The sequence below is a fragment of the Halichoerus grypus genome, chromosome X (genome assembly GCF_964656455.1).
Source record: "Halichoerus grypus chromosome X, mHalGry1.hap1.1, whole genome shotgun sequence".
NCBI lineage: Eukaryota > Metazoa > Chordata > Mammalia > Carnivora > Phocidae > Halichoerus > Halichoerus grypus.
Genome location: NC_135727.1, coordinates 14,219,264 through 14,234,442, shown reverse-complemented (window position 1 = coordinate 14,234,442; position 15,179 = coordinate 14,219,264). Strand labels below are relative to the sequence as shown.

At 41.8% G+C, this 15,179-nt stretch overlaps 1 protein-coding gene across 3 annotated transcripts in view; it reads right to left on the bottom strand.

The window, feature by feature from the left end:
* FGF13 (fibroblast growth factor 13) overlaps positions 1 to 15,179 on the bottom strand; it is a 476,517-nt gene that overhangs the window by 52,521 nt on the left and 408,817 nt on the right. For 2 of the 3 annotated variants that reach the window (XM_078065334.1, XM_078065336.1), the window contains 2 exons: positions 12,153 to 12,263; positions 6,437 to 6,540 (listed from right to left, as the gene is read on the bottom strand). In XM_078065334.1, the coding sequence (XP_077921460.1) occupies positions 6,437 to 6,540; positions 12,153 to 12,263 (215 nt within the window). Of the gene's footprint in view, positions 1 to 6,436; positions 6,541 to 12,152; positions 12,264 to 14,205; positions 14,789 to 15,179 lie in introns of those variants that run through there. The other variant, XM_078065335.1, reaches the window with a different exon arrangement.

The following is a 15,179-nucleotide window of genomic DNA, read 5'->3' as shown; positions in this document are numbered from 1 at the left end:
GAACCTAAGTTTTCATAGTCAATCCCTTTTCTAACTTTATATTAAACAAATCAAATTCAACACTTTGTGAATTAACTGAAGTATACAAAGAAGCTAAGGTTTTAAGTAGATGTTAGAATCTGTGTCTACTAGTTTTGTAGGGGTGTTATATATGATGGCTACTGGCTCTATGCAAAATCCATCCAAGAAATCAATTTTGATTTGATAATGATCATGTTCTCCTATATTGGATATTAATAGCATTTGTGTTTATTTTAAATCTATTTCCTTTTATAATTGGGTCAATCCCACTTGCCTAAACAGTTATAATGTTTAAACCAGTGCCCTCCGTTTAATTCTAATTAAATTTATATGCCTCTATGACAATAACCCTAGAAGTTAAATTATATGAACTTGCTGATATATAGATTGAACAGTACTCGAACATTTTACGCATTACGAACGTTTGCTAGGAGGACATTCATCACACTGAATTGATCGAGGGGTTCATCTAAACTTTAACAACCTTCCTATATTAGAATATGGGCTAGAGCTGTTAAGTCATATCACTGAAAATTAGATCTTAAATCGTCACTTGCTGAAATCTGGGAAAGAAAACAAATCTGCACAAGAGTATGCTCGCAGTTGACAGCTAAAATGTACTGAGCACCTGAGGCCTTTTAACATAAACCAATGCCCCACCCATAGTCTGAAGTTAAAACATTTATCAGAACTGATTTTAATTCACCCAAACAATATAAACTAACCTTCCATTAAATAATGGTATTTAAGGCCAGTGACTAGAATGCTAAACCCAGAAAATCCTTTGCTGCTGGATCTTACTTTTCATGATGCTTCCTCGCTTTGTGAAAAACATGTTCATTTTTCTCTACCTCAGTTTAACTATTGGTAAACTTATATGGCATACCTAAGAATCAATGGTCATTTCTCAAATTTTTGATGATTATCTTATTTTTCTAAAGAGGTTTGGGACCTTAAAAATACAATGTTAAAAACTGGGCTTTTAGGAGCACAATATTTACTCAAAGCATTTCCCAATGGATTGTTTACTAGTTGCAAAAGAAAAAAAAAAAGCAAGAACTATACAGTGGAAAATCAGACAACATCGTGATTGGATCATCAAAATTAGCATCAGTGATGGGGAGAAGAAACTTGGTAAATTTAAGGTATGTGGAAATAATCCCGTAGAGAAGTCAGAATCGGTCCCCACAGTTCAGATTCCAAGTCTGCCTGGGCCCCTGGGCTCAGGGACACACGCTGCCTCATTCCCATGGCATCAAGCTGACTCTCAGAGAGACCTGCTTTCTGATCTTGCATCTAATTTGCTGTAGTCGTCCCAGGACCATAAAACAAGGCAGTAAAATCACTCCTGTAAGCCCTCTCTAGAAATACAGGAATGGAAAAGGTTTACTTGTCAAAGGATTTCTACTTGTCTCCATGTTAGTGCCCCCAGCCCCGACAGACAACTCAAGCAACACCGTGTGCTCTGGAAATGGAAAAGTAGTGTTGATGAGAGGTTAAGTAATTAGGCAGGTAAAAAGGCTGCTACTGAGTTCTGGAACATTCCAAAATCAAAACAAAATGCTTTTGGTTTAGCTTTGAGTTTATTATCCTGTTTCTAGCATCTGGTATTACTCCTCTATTAAAACAGATACTAGGATGTTATTAATATTTTCACATTTAAGACCCTTGCTTTTCTGTAGTTAATGTTTATTCATTTCAACTGGTTCTGAAATATGTATTATAAACAGCTTTATGCTATTAAATATTTATACTATGAAGTTTTGAGGAACTCTCAAAAGCTTGTGTATAACTCATTAGTGGTAAAGAAAAACCAAAGGTATGAACAAAGTTCTCTATGCACAATGAATAATAATTTCCTTACAGTTCCAGAAAGCCTTAGTTCTATCATCGACAAAAGTAAATATGTTATGAAATAATGGCTAATTATGATTCTCTGTGCCACAGATGGTTTCTCACTGCCACTTGAGCCTACATCAAGTCTGTCCCCCGTGGCAACAAGAAAAAAAGGAGGGGGGAGGATGCAGTGCGGGAATTCTGAGATTAATCATGGAAAATAAATTACTATCTCTGTAGCAATAACAACACGGAGGTACTGTTTCTTTATGTAATGGACAAAAGGGGGGAAGAAATGGTAAAAAACGTAAAACTGAATTTCAAAGAAATGGAGGGATGTACAAGCAGAAGTGCAAAAGTATACAAAGAAATACAAGGAAATAAGAGCTTTTCCAAGGATCAGCATTTTCCTTCATCGCAAGAAATAGTCCTTTAGAAATGTAAAGTCAATTTGTTTGCAAGAGCAGAAAAAATATCAGCATCAGAAATTTCAGATAAAGGACAAAGTGCATATGAATTCATGGTTTCTGACTTCATGGCAGCGGGGGGGAGCGGGGGTGGTTCTCAGTGCTATTCAGCAATCATTTTTCTTGGCCCGAGATCAGTGGTTTTCAACCCAGGCTACCCATTAGCATCAGCTGGGGAGTTTTAGAAAATATTCATGCACAGACCCCCCACCCCGCTTTAGATATTTTGATATAATTGGTTTGAGTGTAGCACAGAGACTGGAATTTTTTTAAAGGTCCTCAGGTGATTCTAATAGGTAGCTAAGTTTGAGAACCGCTGTCTGACTAGGAGTCAGCCAACTTTTTTTTGCTAAAGGGTAAGATAGTAAATAATTTTGACTTTGTGGGCCCTAAGGGCTCTGTTGCAACTACTCAACTCTGCTGTTGTAGGCACAAAAGCAGCCAGAGACCGTAAGTAAATGAATGGGTGCGTGTAAACTTTACTTACAAAAACAGGTTATAGGATGGATTGGGTCCATGTGCTGTGGTTTACACAGCCCTGGTCATTAGACTGTTTCCACGCCCCTTTCCCAAAACAGCTGTTTCAAATCTTCACTCGTGCCACCCCTAGGCCTCTGATTTTCAGCAGGTGACCTCTCATGCTACTTCACTGGGAATATGCAGGTCATTGGGCTGGAAACCCCCCAACTTTCTTCTCCATCACCTGCAGGCTTCGTACACCTATGTCCGCATCTGTCCTCATCTCTTTGGCTCCTATTGCAGAATCAGCCTCCCTCCTATCCAGGTGAATCTAATCCTTTCACTTACACTCAATTCCATCAGTCTCCTCAACTCCTTCAGGACCCCACTCCCTACAGGATCCCATTTCCTATGTCTTTAATTCCTTCCCCTCTATTGGCCCTTTCCCTTCACCTAACAAGTAGATTCAAGTGTCTTAACGAAAGAACCCCGAAAGCATTCCTCCCTCAATCCTGCATCCTCCTCTAAATACTCATGTCTCTCCTGTTAGAAATGCTGTACCTAAACTGCCTCTACTTCTCCCTTCCCATTCACTCCTCAAGTCACCCACTACAGTCTGGTTTCTGTCTCCATTACTCCACTGAAAGTGCTCTTGTCAAGACCACTGAAGACCTGCCTATGATATATTCCTAGTTCTTGTTTTACTTATTTTCTCTGAAGCATTTGACATTGCTGACTCTTCTGAAAACTCTCTCCCCTCTTAGCTTTTGTAATACCATGATAATCTGCCACAATTAGTTCTTTTCTGCTGCTGGCCACTTACATGATGGTATTCCCTACTATTATTTGACAAACTCTCTTTTCTTCTTGTGCTACATATTCTCTCAACTATTCTCATGGCATCAGCCACCACCTACATGCAATAACTCCTACATTTTATCTCTAGCTCACATCTTTCTCCAACTCCATGTTCATATTTTCAAGTATCTATAGCAAGCTCCCCTCGGGTATCTTCTTTCCCAGGTCTGCTTTTTCCTTTATTCTCCATCTTGGTTAATAACTTCACCATCAAACCAATTGCCAAAGCTAAGATTCTCCCTCTCCCCCAGGGCCCCTCATAACGCGCCATTATGGAAATTTTAAAAAGTGTCTCTACCTGAAGCTACTTCACGTCCATCTGTGCAGTGAATGGCAAGCATACATGTTTGACCACCCATGGGGGTCCTGCTTTCCCTCCAAATCCAGTTGGCCATCAAATCCTGATGATTCTACCTCTAAAACAGCGCACGAATATGTGTCCTTTTAGCCAGTGCTTTAAGGCAGACCTTAGTCATTCCCCACCAAGATTATTGTCAATAACTTCCTAATAGATTTTTTTTTTACTTGCCCGCATCAGTAGCCCCCACTTCCTTATTTTTGCTTCCTCCTTAGGTCATTGTCCAAACCCAACAATGTTTCAGCGGTAGAAGGGCCATGGTTTCATGTAAGGGAAGAGTGATCCTCTCTCTTTTGATAAGGCATAATATTTCCTGTAGCTTTTTGGTCGCAACAACACAAGATGTCAAAGTCACAAAGACAGATTCTATCCTAATAGAGTCTGGGCACCATACTTTAAATGATAATGAAATGGGTGATCAACATGGTGAAGGGACTCCAAACCATGACCTAGGAGGAGTAATAAGAAGTGGAAAATGTATCCTGGAGAAGATTCAGATTCTTTCCTGGAGCACGCTAACTGGATATTTTTCCCTATATGAACTCCAGGGTTATCAATCAGACATCTTTCCTCCTTAATGAAAACAGTTTCTTTTCCTTAATAGGAAATGCTTACTTAAGGTTCCTTTTCCTTAATGGGAAATGCGTACAAAGTGTCCCACATTTTGCTATCAGCTTGCCCATCATGGAAAGGAAACCCATCAATCTATAATGCTGATTCCTCCTGGGAAGTCTTCCTAAGAAATGAGCTCATGTTGGCATTTACCTGTTTGCTAAAAGACTGGTCAATTTGAATGGTAGGCTATGAATTTTTGACATCAGTTCCTTAAATGTAATACCAAATGCCTTAATTTTCTTGAGTGGGGGCACCTGACATATAACCTAACTTACAAGACTTTTTCCTTCTTCTAACTTAAATGTTATTTCCAAAATTAAAATTATTATTGCAAGATTTAAAAAAATTCAACCTTCTGGATTCTTGACCAGTAATTATTTCCTAATAATTAGTTTCTATGCCATCTGGTATTTACCTTCCCAAACGTACGCTTTGTATATTCCATTTCTTTCCCATGCCTGCACAGTAGTTACAGAAAACAAGCATTTATTTCATTAAACACCTACCTTTGTATCTGGCCCTGTTGAGGTAGTCTGTGGATCTAAATGAGGTTAATTAAAATCCTGCATTATTACATTCTCTAACCTTAACACAAATCTGAAAAACAAATCCCCTTTTCTACCCTTTATAATAATGGCAATGTATTAATAAGTGACAGATACCACGAATATAGCGATAAATCCAAATTTTTCATTTGTAAAAATAATAAAGCCCCCGCATTTATTCAGCAAGACCGTTGCCATAGCCTGATAAGAAGCGGAGAGTGACCAGGGTTGGAGGATTATGCTGGTGATTAATCTTCTATGGTAACATGAAACAGACTACCCGGTTTGCCAAATGAATGGGCCCTTTGTGGTCTTAGTCTTCTCTCACCTCTTTCCCAGCCTGGCCTCTGAAAACCGGGGCTATGACATGGTTTCCACCACGTCTGCCAACAGTCTTTCTACACACCTGGCTTTGCAATAAATTCAGGGAACAGGCGAGAGCACAAGTATTTACAGGTTCACCACTCTGGTAGTTTGAGGAATAGATTTCTCCAGCCATGGTAACAGCCTCCTTGAAGGCTGTCTGGTGGGAAGTTTGACAAGCAGTTCTCTCCACTTTAAACATCCTAGCCTCTTCTGAAAATATGTGAAATTCGAAGTGAAGATTATGGAGTATTTATAGATTAAGTGGTCTCCTGTAAGAATGAAATCCTCACCCTGATAACTGTACCGCTTCTGCCTGTATTTAAATGTTAAACATTTTTTAAAAGCTTAATTTGGCCTCATGTTCCTAACTGAATTGTTGTCCACACTGTTTACGTATTTCTTGGGAAAAGCAGGAATTTGCACATATGGAGAGGTTGAAATGTGCCTGATGGAAAAAGGGTAGAGACAGCAAACGTGACCTAATTGAACTGAAGATAACAAATAGACACACTTCCAGAACTCATGTCCTAGAGTTAATTTGAGGAAGAGGTCTCCTTAATTTCTTTAGGAGGAAACATGGATCAATGTGTGTTGAGCTGAGTTATAGAAATGGCTTTGCTTCCCACAGCTGCCACGCAGGACAGAGCATTATATGATATGCTACATAAAATAATAACCCAAGTGTCATCATATGCAAAAAAGTTTAGTGGATCTTTGATTTTATACCAAAAACGTTAGCTTCAAATGATTAACTAGCAATAGATATAACTTTCCCTGGAGGTTAATTTGTCCTTTCGAATGAGTTATTTCCATCAAGAACATTCTTCCTCATCACAGAAATCTGCAATGATAACACATATGCAACATATTTTATTTCACATCCGATGAAACCTAGAGTAGTCAAGGCTTACCGAGGTGTACAGGTATCCCTCGCTGTTCATTGCCAAATACAGCTTGGTTTGAACTCCTTGGATAGCCACCACTCGAAGACCCACAGGGATGAGGTTAAACAGAGCTGAAATCAAAAAGAATGTGAAAGCAATGTTATCATTCTGAATTCCATAGCTTTTTCATGTTCCCAGCAGGTGTGGCCCTCCAAAAGTGATGTGTGCTTGGTAAAACCGTGTCTATATATTTACACATAGACAGATAGGGCCTCGTCTACCTTTTAGTGTACTTGGTGTCTGGCTGCAGACATTTCTGGGGAAATGGAAGACAAGCCCACGGTTTGTGTAGTGTCAGAAGTAGGGAATCCGGATGCTTTTGGAGAGCTGCAGTTGCAGGAATTGGTCTATATATTAAATAGCTTTATCCTCAACGAACTATTTTAAACTGCTCCCCTAGATGACTGCTAAAATTCACAGACATGGTTATGATCTACCAGTTGGGGAGAGATTCCTAGAATCTTAGAAAAGATACTAGTCTAACTCCCTCATCTAAATTATCTGTATTATTTCCAATGCAACAACCCAAAAATAAATCCAGGCCTTGGGAAAAAAAAAAAAAAAAGTCATTTTGTAGTCTTATGTTCCCAGAGTAGTATTTCAGTATTTCTTAAAGAACCAACATTTTCCAAGATAGCGTTGGGGGTGGGGACAGTGCCTAGCTTTTAGTGTCTAGTAGCAAAGGTGATAGGAATACAAATGAAGAACTTAAGAGGTTTGTTTGTTTATTTAGCAAAATAGTTGTAAGTAGGCAGCCAGCTGGTACCAAAGAGGCCTTCATTTCTCCATTTGAAGGTTTGATTGCGTGAAACTTACACCCAGCCTCTCCTCACAATCACACACCACTCACTGGAGAAAACCAGTGGGCGTCCTCCCCCTACCAGCTGTCTACTCCCTCCTACACTGTGAATAAAAATAAAACAGTACATTTTTAAAACGTAGTGCTTGTCACACACATCTTTTGAAGCTAGCCTGTGCACCTTTCAAGAGTCATAGACCAATGTTGATGATTTTTGCCTTGGTGTGTAAGTTTACTGACGACGATATACCGGTCTGCTATCATTTCTGTGAACAGGAATATGAAAAGAGTCACCATATGGGTAAGAATAGCTTTTCTGAGCTCTCTTACCTTGATGCATATATATACTGCTGCAGTAGGTGGGGTAATATGGATGAGAAATATTAATGAAGAGCTAAATATTCCTTGGGGAGCCTACAATGTATATTTCCCTTATAATCAGCGTGTTACCAGAGAGGAGCTAGGACATATTGTACAGTTCAAAATACAAGCGTTCCTACCACATGCCACCGATGGCACCTCATTCAATGCTCATCATATTAAAAGCTGTGCCCTTCTGTTATGTGAGGTAAAGGAAAGTAATTGCACAGATTGCAAGCCAGGATCTCATGCTATATTTGACAATGCAATGCATAGGAAAGGAGTCTGTCTCTTTGCTTATGTCATGTATATATCTCTTTCTGTTGATGATGCCTTGCTCACAGAGGTGCTCAACACACATTTGCAGATTGACAGAAATCTGTATGGTGAAAACATGATACGATCATATTTTTGGAATGTGATAGATCACAATCCCATTATATAAAAGTTCTTGTTTAAAAAAATCTGAGATCTAAAAAATCAAACAAAAACTTCCATATGGGTTTGGCATAAAAGCCATACCACTGTGTACCACCAGACAACTAGAATACCAGCTTGTGTCTGAATCCTAGTTCGGTCATAGTCATAGAGGACAGGCAGTAATATATGAAATTCAGAACTGTTTCTAGAACCTCGTTTTTCACAACATTCAGAACCTCCTTAGTTCTCTTAATGCAGCTGGTAACAAGCAAAAAAAAAAAAAAAGGTAAGAAAGAGAGAGAAAAAAAAGATTTGCTTTTCACCACGTGCCTCAACCACTCTGGTGTGGGTTTTAATGAGCAATAAAATGCTTGAATTCCAAACATCAGATAGCAGGAGGCAGAAGAGAAGCAAAATCCATCAGTAATCCATGGCCGGGATTATCTATTCCTGATTAATGGTATTAACCATACAGGAGAGCATGAATTTTTCACTGTGTACCATAAATTTCTGTGACACCCCACTCAAAAACAAAAATCAGCACTCTAAAACAAAACAAAACAAAACTGAAGAAAGCAGGAAAAATAGCGGCTGGTCATCCTAGTTCAGTCTTGTCTTTTCTTTAGACATTCAAGATAGATCATAAACTAGGTTGGTTGAAAGTCTAAAGGGTCAGCCTTTCCAGATAAAAATGCAAAGAAATTTTATCAGGGGTAAGCTCGGGCAGAATCATTATTTTCCTATGTGCTTGTGTTTCTCTAAATCTGGAGTACTTCCTCCTGGACGTTATTTCAATTAGGATGAAAATATTCTAAATATGAGAAGAAAACAATTGATTTCACTTGTGTATCTAAAACACATTCATTAAATACCAAAAATCTCTTCTTTTATTTCCGTCAAAGTTTCGAATAAGCTTTTAATAAATAAAAGGACTTTTGTTTCTTGTTCTTTTGTGTCTATATAAAACCAATTAAACTCCTTCTACCTTGAAGGGACCATTTTCTCAGAGACATGCACAAGTTGGCACTTAATGTGTACTGGATATGACACTGAGGTCATCCTTCTTCATTAGTTGGGCTAAGGTCAATTTCTCAAAGGGAGCAATTAACAGAAGTATATCTTACTGCAGACTGGGGAGACCGGACACACTGAACTAGTAACACTGCTGGAGATTTGAAGGGAAAGTTGCCTATTCTTTTAACATAGCCCTCATTGCACCCAAGATAATAATAAAACTGCTGCCACGAAATGTCTATCATCTTTTCCTTTTCAGGGGGAAATACATAATTTACAATGGCTGATTTGCTCATGAGATTTTATTGAACGGACATCTACCATTATAATAAATCTATCAAAGGTCAGCTTAAATGCATAATATCAAATATATGTTTTTAGGAACAGATCTACCTGGGTAAATGTGAACGAATTTGTTTTATCATGATTGCGCTTACCACATCAGAATTAAAATATTGTCAAATCAATTTGAACTCAATGAAAAAAAAAATGATGAGAGGTACTAAAAATTAATAAAAACAAGAAAAATACAAACACAGTATCAGGAATATGTGTTAAGGAAATACTATATAAATGAAAGAGTTACAGTTGAAGAAAAAACAACTTGTATTCTTGTTCTACTCATTTAAAATAATGAATGAATGCCAAGAAAATTGCTTGGCTTTAGAGGAAAAAAAAGAATAAATTTACATGGCTAGACTTCCATTGTAATGATGATCATTTTCTTTTTTTTGAAGTATTTTAATTTCTTTTTAAGATTTTATTTATTTGACAGAGAGAGACAGCGAGAGAGGGAACACAAGCAGGGGCAGAGGGAGAGGGAGAAGCAGGCTTCCTGCGGAGCAGGGAGCCCAATGTGGGGCTCGATCCCAGGACCCTGGGATCATGACCTGAGCCGAAGGCAGACGCTTAACGACTGAGCCACCCAGGTGCCCCGATGATCATTTTAATAATCATTTTAGTCATGAAACATTGTTTCATGCTGACTTATGTCCTACAATACCCTCAGTTGGGAAGATTAGCTAGTCCCCTGGCCTCTGGTCACATTTGGCATCTGGGGTAAAGTCAAGCCCCACAGACTTGCTATTTCTTCTGAGGTACTTTTCATTCAAATGCTTCATGTTGTGGTAATACTTACCACCGTTGACTTACCTCTTATTATTTCATTCTGCCTAAACACAGATTCTGGTTATCAGGCTGCGCTCTTTCAAGGTCTTACAATATCATTAGTACACAGAAATGCCATTCATATCAGTCAGAGGTATAAGACAACCAAAGGCAGAAGCTATGAACATGTAGGAACCGAAGAGTAAAACCTACTACATGATTTAAAGCTCCCCTGTAGGAAACAAGAGTCTTGATTTACATACGTCTATTTGTGTGCCTGTGCGTGTGTGTGTGTGTGTGTGTGTGTGTACCTTAAAATGACTGCATACCCTGTGATCTTGATACATTTGGCATATTGCTGTTTACAAAACAGAACCAATGCACTAACTTTTAAAAAGTTTTTCCTTTTCAAGAAACACATGTGAACACTAGACCCAAAATAATTTTTTCTCTGATTTTAATGTAGAGAAGATGTTAAAAATAGACGGGGGAAACCTGACTGGGTGGGGCTCATGAGCAGCTAATCATAAACTTCCTTTCAATAATGCCCAATGGATCCATTTTGCTGAGGCACTTCGAAAAACAGACCAGCTCACAACCCCCCTAATTGCTTCCCTAGACACTGATTTGTACATATAATTTATCAGAATGTTTTATTGCTGATCATTATGTACTAATGTCTGTTATACGATTATAGTAAAACCCTCTAGTTACACTTGACTAATTTTTTTTCAAATAGAAGAGTATGCACAAAACAACACCTAGGGTATTCACTGTAGAACTTTAATATCACAACAGTAACACAGCATTTTGCAAAACAGCGAAGAATCATTCAGTATGGATGTTTTTCATCCTAGGTACCACCAGGGCTTTCTTCAAGGGTAATTAAAGGTGACTTCCTCTTGAGGTCATAGCTTGGCCATCAGCCCAGGAAGCATTATTAAAAGGTGAGAAACTTTTGACACTTAACACTGGGACCCCTGTCTATGGCTTCGCTGTCTACAGCTGACCATCTCTAAAAAGGCTGCTAGCCTTCTGATCGGCTTTCCTTGGCTGTTTTCTTAGCGGACGAAGGGGATGTTTCTGGGAAATTATCGAAGTCTGAGGAAAATGCAATATAAATTAGGGAAAACAGAGAATGAATTGTGAGAACTAGGTGTTTCAGCCTCATGGAACAGTGAATGGGTCTGCAGAAATCTGCCAATGGCAAGAAAACACCAATTATTGGGGAAGAGAGGGCTTCACTATTTGTGAGTTTGTTTCTATGACTTCAGACAAATAAAAGCATACGTGATAAAAAGGTTATGTAACATCTTATAATCACATAACTTCAATAATTAGAAATAAAATTGACTTCATTTTTGATGTGTTTCCTTTTTTAGGTTCACCATTATGGTCCCAACTTGGTCTTTACTTAAACCATGGTAAAAAAGTAAATAAATAAATAAAGCACTAAAAGAAATCCCTTCACCCACCTGTGGAGGTATCTCAATTGTTAAAATCTCAATTAGTCTCAGAGTTATCAGTGTGTGTGGAGCGGGGGGAGCAGAAGTGAAAGCTTGTAATGATGAATTCTCATGACACGAAACCACTCCTCTCTCTTGGGATGAGACCGGTTCTTAAGAGTAGAGATAACGTGCTATTTCAGGATCAGTGTGTGGGTGAGTAAATTTTCTGTGGGAAAAAAGTAATAAAATCCAAAGGACAGCCATAAATCTATCCAGATTACCATGGAGATGACATTTGGATGGTTCTTCAGATGGTGTCAACATTATTTGCTATAGTTCACTATTTTACATATTTTCACGTTCAACTTCCTTGAGGTTAACGTGCATCAACAGGATGGAAGTGTTGACTGTATTTTTTGCGTTCGGGTCAGAATTTCGCAAGGGTTGTTAATTTAAAAAAAAAATAATAATAATAAAGAAAACACACAATGTCAACAACATGCTGGGAGATACTATTTATTCTGCAGTCACTTACTGTAAGTGCTGTCCTCGTCTTTTGTGCCATCAATGGTTCCATCTGCCTGTAGCTGCAAGTGGTAACCTTGTCGGCTGTATAGTTTGGTAACTATGCCCTTAAGCTGAGGCTCTGCAAAGAGAATGAGGACTTGGATCAGTCGGTAAGTTGCGCGTACATAGTTGAAAAGACTCAGAATTCCAAATTCTAATTTCATTTACAAACTTTAGTGTAAAAGGTCACACTACAACTTTAAAGAGTCCTCTGAAAGGAAACAGGCAAACAAACTCCCAAGTTTCAGAGGACATCCCCAAACTGAAGAAACCTTTGATTTCTACCTCGTAACACTGGGAAAGCCCTAAGGCTTCTGACGGCAGCTAGTTTCTGAGAGCGGGTCCCCTGGCTTACAGAGTGGTACTCTATTTCATTGAGCATTCGGAACAGGTTGGCAAATGGCATATTCTGCCTTTTAACGATGTGCCACTTCTCATGTGGAAGGAGAAGGAGAAATACGAAGATAATTTAGAGTGGTTTGCCAACCAGGGACCAAAAACACACTAACAAAGACTTCTCTCAGAATTATCGCTCTTTGAATAAATAGTCCCCTCTACTCTGAGAGTGTTGAAAATGCATAAATAGTCTGGAACCCCGTCAAAGGACTTACATTTGGAAAACTGAGCTGTGATACAAAAAAAAAAAAAGGGGGGGGGAAGAGGAGAAAAAAAACCCCAACCATTACCATACCCTATCGTGTTAATTATCCTCAGGGAAAAAGGGGTGCAAAAAGAGCGGGGTTTTTGTTGGTGCGGAGGAAAAGAAAATTAGTTTATACTTATTTTCAAATTTAGTATCAGAAATATGATTATCTAAAACATGGGTTCTCAATTACAATGATTTTCAATTATGAATCACCACAGATAATAAAGTACCTAATTCACCAATAACAGCCATGTTATCCAAAATTTGCTTTTACTGACTACAGACACCTGCACCGAAATCATATGTATGTGATTATTCAGGCCACATAATCATGCTTTGCAACAGCTTCAGCCTTTTTAAAACAAGCCCAATGCACAGCAAATGCCTTGAAAACTTCGAGCAAGCAGGAAATGGATGTCTGCGTTTCCATTCCATAGTGTGTGGAACACATACACAGAGAAAGAACAAATTGATGAATAAGTCTGCAATTCTGTACCATTTATCTAGTTAAAAGTAAGAAAAGAGCGTACAGGATTCATCTGGTGAAGAACGGCCAAATAAGCTGCTTGTTCGCCTGAAGCTCTACCTTGACGCAACCTGACACCTAGAGCTGTGTGAAATTCCCCCTGGCACCGGAATATCGCGCTACTCTTCTCACGGAATAGGTTCCAAAGGACCTACAATCTGGCCATGAGTTTAAATTCTCTCTTCAATCCAGCATTTTAGTAGCAAGTAACCAGTTTCACCAGTCTAACCAGATCACTAAGCTCTTGGCTACAAGGTTCTAGGAATCCACTCCCCCCCGCAGCAAATATTTCAAGGGTGCACCACAAGTCAAGTCTGTCCCGATAAGCTTAAAAGTGATCAAAGAAACAGAATGCCTAGAGAGCCGAAGCCCAAGGCCCTTGGGGGTGGAAACTGGATCAGGGGAAGGGTGAGAGTTGCAGGGGTAAAGGCAAAGGAGGGTTTCTCGGGTTCGTTAGGGCGGGCAGCGGTGTCTGCCCAGCTCGGCGCCTGCAATTTCCACGCCACACACACACACACACGGCGGCCACGTCTGGGTCACGCGTGCCAGAGCCCCCGGGCGTGCACACATGTGGCACGTCTGAAGCTGACGGCGCCCCCCTCCCGGGCCGGGTCTGGCCCCCCGGCTCTGCGCCTGTCCCACGGCAGTTGCAATGCAGCAAGCCAGTTACCGTTACGAACGCGGCGAGAAAGCCATCGCTTCCCACGCACGCACCCCGGCTAGGTGGCCACATCCGCACCAGATGGGCCCCCGACAAACTCACCTACGCTTATACACACGCCCTCCAGCCCCCTCCACACTCGTAAAGTATGGGGGGGAACCCAAAGCCGGCCAAGCGCCCCTTCCAACCTGGTCTCCTTCTGCGCCTCTTCTTGGAGCCGAAGAGTTTGACCCGGGAAAAGACGTTTAACTTGTTTTTGTCGCAGCTGGTCTTGCCTTTGCTGGGGCTGCTGACACACTTGCAGGCGTTGGATTTCTCGCGCTCGCGGGCTTGTCTCTTCTGACGGATCAGCGAGCTGGCGATAGCCGCCGCCATGGCCACGACGCCCACCACCACCACTTCTTTGGCGGCCCCTCTCCGGCTTCGCCTTCGCCTCCGCCTCCCGCTCCTCCGCGGCGCGTCCGCTCGGTCTCGCGCCGCTGCCGCCCTCGTCTCCCTAGCCGGCGCTCGCCCGGGCTTCTCCGCGCTCGGCCGTCAGCCGAGGAGGGGGCTCAGCATGCCGTCCGGGCTCCTCGGGCGGTGGTCCGGCTCCCGCGCGGGCTGCGGGCTGCCTGGGTCCGAGCCGACGCCACAGCCCCGGGCCGGGATCGCGGCGAGACTGGCGGCGGAGGCAGCGCGGCGCGGCTGCGTGCGCTCGGCCCCTGCGCCCCGAGGACACTGTGCGAGTCCAAGTGGCTCGGGTCGGAGTTTCGCGGCACCCCCCGCCCTGTGCCGCGCGGAGGGGGCCGGAGCAGGGAGGCGGGCGGAGGGAGCGGCGCGGGCGGGAGAGAGGCCGCGAGCGCGGGCGGCGGGAGGGGAGGGGGGGAAGGAGGAAGCGCGCGGGGGGGTGGGGTGGGGAGCGCGCCCTCGCCCTGGCCCCTCCGAGCCTCCGACTAGTCCTTGCAACTTCGGGGCCTGATGATCAGGAAAAGTTGGCCCGTGCCAGCTGGCCGACGGGGATCAAACAGGTAACGGCCTCGCATCTTGGCGGCGGCGGTGGCGGCGGCGGCGGCAGCGGCGGCGGTGGCGGCGGCTGCTCTGGGCGCGGCACAGTCTCTGCATAGGAATCCAGTCGCCGCAGGCACCCTCCGGAAGAGCGCCGCGGCCTCCCCGAGGCCCCCCT